Source organism: Cebus imitator, unplaced genomic scaffold, assembly GCF_001604975.1.
Source record: "Cebus imitator isolate Cc_AM_T3 unplaced genomic scaffold, Cebus_imitator-1.0 Scaffold53, whole genome shotgun sequence".
NCBI lineage: Eukaryota > Metazoa > Chordata > Mammalia > Primates > Cebidae > Cebus > Cebus imitator.
In genome coordinates this window covers 2,804,684-2,811,355 of record NW_016107368.1, presented here as the reverse complement: position 1 = coordinate 2,811,355, position 6,672 = coordinate 2,804,684, and the positions used below count along the sequence as shown (strand labels likewise).

General features: G+C 45.3%; 1 protein-coding gene across 1 annotated transcript in view; it reads left to right on the top strand.

The window, feature by feature from the left end:
- Positions 1 to 1,427: 1,427 nt before the first annotated feature.
- Positions 1,428 to 6,672, top strand: part of ADGRE1 (adhesion G protein-coupled receptor E1) — a 47,203-nt gene continuing 41,958 nt past the window's right edge. Inside the window, exons 1-2 of the mRNA XM_037738464.1 lie at positions 1,428 to 1,544; positions 5,975 to 6,037. Coding sequence (XP_037594392.1) covers positions 1,495 to 1,544; positions 5,975 to 6,037 — 113 coding nt within the window. The 5' untranslated portion in view covers positions 1,428 to 1,494. The remainder of the gene's footprint in view (positions 1,545 to 5,974; positions 6,038 to 6,672) is intronic.

The window sequence follows — 6,672 nt, the reverse complement described above, 5'->3', positions numbered from 1 at the left end:
TTTCTGAAATGGAGTCTCACTCTGTTGCTCAGGCTGGAGTGCAGTGGCATGATCTCAGCTCAGTGCAACCTCTGCTTCCCAGGTTCAAGCGATTCTTCTGCCTCAGCCTCCCACATACCTGGAGTTACAGGCACCTGCCACCACACCCAGCTAATTTTTATTTTTTTAGTAGAGATGGGGTTTCACCATGTTGGCCAGGCTGGTCTCAAACTCCTGATCTCAGGCGATCCACCCATCTTGGCCTCCCAAAGTACTGGGATTACAGGCATGAGCCACTGCGCCTGTCTTAAACCTCTGCTCTAAAACTTATTCCTTGTATGTCTGCATTTTTTATTTCCTTGCCACGAGGCAATGAACCTTGGGTATTACCCCAGCTGAATGACACCACTTCAACATCTGCCAATCACTACGTTTTGTTATCAGTGGGATTATACAAACTGGAGCCCATTCTATCTGCTTGGAGGCCAGGCCTGAAGTTTCAAGTGGTTGACGCCCCCTGGGAACAAGCCTCCAGTCAACTAATGACTGACAGTAGGTGGGGTATAAATACCTCAGCTCCTTACCCCTCAGTTGGAATAACTCTGAAGAGTATGTTCCATGCTGCTCCTGCTTCCCAGATGTCCCCTGGGAGGTTAAGATCCACTTTCTCACCATGTAACTTGTTTGAAGACACACCCAGTATGGGCTCTTTGCCTTTCCTGTTTCACTTTCTCCCTCCCCAGCTGGTGTATTCTGGGGTCACCTTCTTAATAAACTACTTTTGCTAGAATCCCTGTCTAAGGGTCTGCACTTATGGGACCCTGAGATGTTACCAGTTATCAGAGAGAGCTAGGAAGCTGGGAATAGGGTGGAAGTGTTGCTGTAGAGGGGTCAGATAGAGTGGCGATCTGAAGGAAAATAAGATGATGAACACTTTAGACTTTGGAGTCAGAGGGTCCTGGGTTCAAATGTCAGGTCTGAGAGATCTTGGACAAGTGACAAGTCCCCTGCAAGCCTAAGTTTCCATTTTGTTGGTGAAGGGAGAGAGGGAGGGGAATTCCTACTTTACGAGGTTGACATGACAATGAAATTGCATTATGTTGGCAGTGTGACTAGCACAGTGCCTGGTACCTGTGATTGTGATGGCTGTTTTTATAAGGGGAGACTGGAAAGAGACCCTAAAGGCTGAGATTTGCTTCACTGGAGGCAGGAGATGGAAGCTTGTTTATTGGGTGCAATGAAAGAAGGTGTTGAGAACTGGGAGATAGACTGGTGGGAAAGAGAGAGAGTGGGAAGGAGAGGGAGAGAATAGTATATGTTAGGCAGATTAACTTCTCTTTATTGTGGAGAAACAGGGAAATTAGGATTTTCTAGGCTGTGTTTTAGTGGCAGTAACTCAGGACAAAGGGCTCTGATGGCAGGGCAGAATTGAGCAACTCTGGCCCCGCCTTCCCCTCTTCCTACACCTCCTGTTACTGAAAACCCATGGTCAGTAGAAAAGCTCCTTCTCTTTGAATGACAGAACCACAGCATAATGCGTGGCTTCAAGCTGCTCCTCTTCTGGGGTGAGTGTGAGGCTGAATGGGGGGCTAGGGAGGCCTGGGTTGGAAATAGGCTTCAGAGAAAAGGGAAAGCCATGAATGGTCCAGCCAAGAAAGAGATCATAAGTCTAGGCTGGTTGCTGCAAACACCGTTATCTGGGGAACCTTTGACAAAACTCCATAGCTCAGGGAAGTCCATCTTTCAGGACAGCTTTTCTTCATAGTCATTCATTTGATCTGTGTTTCCTGAGCACATCCTGTGTATCAAGTGCTGTTCTAGAAGTTACAACAGTGAGGAAAAAAAAAGACTACGTTCCTGCACTCTTGAGGTTGATATTCTTGTGGGTAAGAGAAGACAGGAAAGAGGGACAGACGGTCATAGCCCACTTAACACTGTTGTAACTTCTTTAAACATAGAACATATCCAATTGTCACAACATTTCTATGACATTGGGTCATTATTAGTTCTATTTTGCAAAGAAGAAAACCGAGGCAAACGAGATAAAATAATTTTCCCAAGACAACTTAGTCAATAAGATGTAGAGCCAGGATTTCAACCCAGGCAGTCTGATTTCAGAGTTTGTAAGCTTTTTTACTGCACTATGTTGCCCCAAATAATAAGTAAATGATGGAATTCCAGGTAGTGATAAATGTTATAAAAGAAGTTATCTAGAATGTGGTTGGGGGTTATGTGGAAGGGAGAAGTCCAGGGTTGAGGGGGGGCAATTGTGCTGAGTCCTGAACAATGAGATAGACCTGTCCTGTCTGCTCTTATTTCTCTTTCTTCAGGTGTCATTTTGTCTCAGCCTTGTTTATCTTCCATGTTACTATTTTTTCTTCTATGTCTTGTGTGTTTTGGTCATTGGATCAAATTTAAGAATGGAGGATATAAGGGGATATCTTCTTCTTCTTCTTCTTTTTTTTGAGTTGGAATCTCACTCTGTTGCCAGGCTGGAGTGCAGTGGCATGATCTCAGCTCACTGCAACCTCTGCCTCCTGGGTTCAAGTGATTCTCCTGCCTCATTCTCCCAAGTAGCTGGGATTACAGGTGCATGCCAGCGCATCTGGCTAATTTTTGTATTTTTAGTTGAGATGGGGTTTCACCATGTTGATGAGTCTGGATGGTCTTGAACTCCTGACCTCATGTGATCCACGTGCCTCGGCCACCCGAAGTGCTGGGATTACAGGCATGAGCCACTGCGCCTGGCCAGGGGACATCTTCTAAGTAGCAAGTGTGTGTTTTCTCTGCTGTTATACAGCAGTTCTGATTCCCCTATTTTACCAAGGAGGAAACTGAGGCAAAAAGAGATTAAATAACTTTCTCAAGTCCACACAGTCATTAAGTGGCAAAGCCAGATTTTTAAACCCAAGCATTTTGACTCCAGGCTTTGTGTGCCTAAACGGTATGTTGGATTGCCTCTAAAATAATTAATGAATGGGCAAAATAATTTTTGTTAGTAATCATAGGTAGAATTTGGGAGTTTGAGTGTGTAGGAGTTGTTGACTGGCAGGCTACATTAGAAGAAATCGATGGCCTGTGGACATCAATTGTAGGAATGCAGAGTTGTTATTTTGGGGTGTTGGCAATGGTATTAACCATTAACATTCCTTCTTCTGCTCTGAAGTTAATCAGCAAAGAGTTGTGATGATGATATTAATGATAATAATGGTGATGATCATAATGATGATGGTGGTGACAATAGTGATGAAGACAGTGATGGTGATGATGATGATAATAGTGATAATGGTGATGGTGGTGGTGATGATGATGAAGATGGTGATGATGGTGATTATGGTGATGATGATGGTGATCATGGTGCTGCTGCTGGTGGTGGCGATGATAATGGTGCTGGTGGTGGTGATGATAATGGTGATGGTGGTGGTGATGATGATGAAGATGGTGATGATGGTGTTTATGGTGATGATGATGATGGTGATCATGGTGCTGCTGCTGGTGGTGGTGATGATAATGGTGCTGGTGGTGATGATGATGAAGGTGGTGATGATGGTGTTTATGGTGATGATGATGATGGTGGTGATGATAGCGATAATGGTGATCATGGTGGTAATGGTGATGGTGATGGCGATGATGGTGGTGATGGAGATGATGATGGTGATGATGGTGATGATGGTGGTAATGGTGATGGTGATGGCGATGATGATGGTGATGGAGGTGATGATGGCGATGATGATGGTGATAAGGATGGCAATGATGATGATGGTGCAGGAGACCTAAATGCTGCAGGGTTGCATTGCCTTTAAACATTAAACAATGAATTGCCCTACCCTCTCATGAAATTTTAATACTGTATATCTATATATGTATTTTCTGCATATCCATATGTATCTTATACATAAAAGAGTAAGTTTAAAAAAATCTCTTCCTGGCCAGGCATGATGGCTCACACCTGTAATCCCAGCACTTTGGGAGGCCGAGGCAGGTGGATCACAAGGTTAGGAGTTCGAAACCATCCTGAACAACATGATGAAACCCCGTCTCTACTAAAAATACAAACATTAGCTGGGCGTGGTGGTGCACACCTGTAGTCCCAGCTACTCAGGAGGCTGAGGCAGGAGAATTGCTTGAACCTAGGAGGCAGAGGTTGCAGTGAGCCAAGATCACGCCGTTGCACTCCAGCCTGGGTGACAGAGCGAGACTCTGTCTCAAAAAAATAATAATAATTTCTTCCTTGAGAACCACGAACAAAGTTTGGGTCTTTTTAGGGAGGTATCACCCCTTTTGAGAATGCATGCTTTAATGTATGTTTTTGAAAATCAACCGAAATTTTTCTTTTTTTTTTTAAGATGGAGTCTCACTCTGTAGCCCAGGCTAGATTGTAGTGGTGTGACCTCGACTCACTGCAATCTCTGACTCCTGGATCCTGATTCAAGCAATTCTCCTGCCTCAGCCTCCTGGGTAGCTGGGATTACAGGCACGTATCACCACACCCAGCTAATTTTTGTATTTTTATTTATTTATTTATTTATTGGAGGCTAAGAAACTTATTATTATTATTTTGGAGACAGAGTCTCTCTCTGTCACTGGGCTGGAGTGCAGTGGCGCAATCTCGGCTCACTGCAACCTCCGCCTCCCAGGTTCAAGCAATTCTCCTGCCTCAGCCTCCCGAGTAGCTGGGACTATAGGAGTATGCCACCACACCCAGGTAATTTTTGTATCTTTTTAGTAGAGACAAGGTTTTATCATGTTGGTCAGGATGATCTCGATCTCCTGACCTCGTGATCTGCCTGCCTTGGCCTCCCAAAGTGCTGGGATTACAGGCGTGAGCCACCGCACCCGATGTATTTTTAATAGAGACAGGGTTTTACCATGTTGGCCAGGCTGGTCTTGAACTCCTGACCTTGTGATCTGCCCACCTTGGCCTTCCAAAGTGCTGGGATTACAACTGTGAGCCACCACGCCTAGGCAGAACATTTTTTTTTTTTAGAGACAGGGTCACCTAGGTTGGAGTGCATTGGCACAATCTCTGTCTTGGCTCACTGAAGTCTCAAACTCATGGGCTCAAGCAATCCTCCCACCTCAGCCACCTGAGTAGCTGGGACTATAAGGTGTCACTACCACCCGGCTAATTAAAAAAAAATTTTTTTGACGAATACTGTGTTGCCCAGGCTGGTCTAAAACTGCTGATCTCAAGTGATCCTCCCAACTCAGCCTCCTGAGTAGCTGGGGCTACAGGCATGTGCCACCGTGCCCAACTCGTTTTTACATTTTTTGTAGAGATGGGGTTTTGCCATATTGCCCACGCTGGTGTTAAACTCCTGGGCTCAAGCAATCTACCCACCTTGACCTCTTGAAGTGCTGGGATTACAGGTATGCACCACAGTGCTTAGCCTAGAACTATTTAATCAAAAAGAAGAAAGAGAAGAAGGAGAAGGAAGGAAGAAGGAAGAAGGAAGAAAGAAGAGGAAGAGCCGGGCGCGGTGGCTCAAGCCTGTAATCCCAGCACTTTGGGAGGCCAAGGCGGGTGGATCACGAGGTCAAGAGATCGAGACCATCCTGGTCAACATGGCGAAACTCCGTCTCTACTAAAAATACAAAACATTAGCTGGGCATGGTGGTGCGTGCCTGTAATCCCAGCTACTCAGGAGGCTGAGGCAGGAGAATTGCCTGAACCCAGGAGGCAGAGGTTGCAGTGAGCCAAGATCGCGCCATTCCACTCCAGCCTGGGTAACGTGAGTGAAACTCCGTCTCAAAAAAAAAAAAAGAAGAGGAAGAAGACAGACAAAATGAAAAAAAACCCTAAGTGTCAAAAATCAGGAATGGTCACTCATACGCTCATGCAAAATAGTGTATGTTTGTTCCTTAACTGAGTTTGTCACCTAGCCTCCTCAAACCTGTTTCTGTGAGGCCAAGCCAGAAGCAATGTTGCAGGTTGAGCCCAAAAGGGTTTTGTTTTTTTGGTGGTTCATGGTGTTTTACTTTTTTCTCTTCATAGGGTGTTGTGTTATGGACATCTGGGAAATGCACACAGGACCCACACTGAAATCAACAATAAAAAGTAAGTTGGCCAGAGAGAATGCAGATGCCTGATACAGTGGAGAATGCTTTCTCCCCAGGAAAAATCCTGGGAAATTAAGCCTCATCCAGATGCTTGCTGGGAGCTAGTAACTGGCAGAGCAAGGGTTAACATGCAGGTCTCCTGATTTTCACTCCAGGCTCTTTCCTTTGTGCTTAGAATTGCTGTGTGATCTCAGGCAAATCACATAACCTCTCTGAACTTCAGTCTCCCAAGCTGTGAAATACAGACAACAATAGGGATGTTCTGTAACCTAAGTTCAAAAAGGTAGCTTTGGAAACCACCTGGCATGTAGCATGAGCTTTATCAATGGTAGTGTATTAAGAGTAGGGATAGAATTTACTCAAACTACAACTCAGTGTGAAGAGACATAAGTGACAGCTGGGTGCAGTGGCTCACGCCTGTAATCCCAGTACTTTGGATGGCTGAGGCAGGCAGATCACCTGAGTTCAAGAGTTCAAGACCAGCCTAGCCAACATGGTGAAACTCTGTCTCTACTAATAACAGAAAAATTAGCCAGGTGTGGGGGTGCACGCCTGTAATCCCAGCTACGTGGGAGGCTGAGGCAGGAGAATCACTTGAACCCAGAAGGTGGAGTGGCATTGAACTGAGATCAC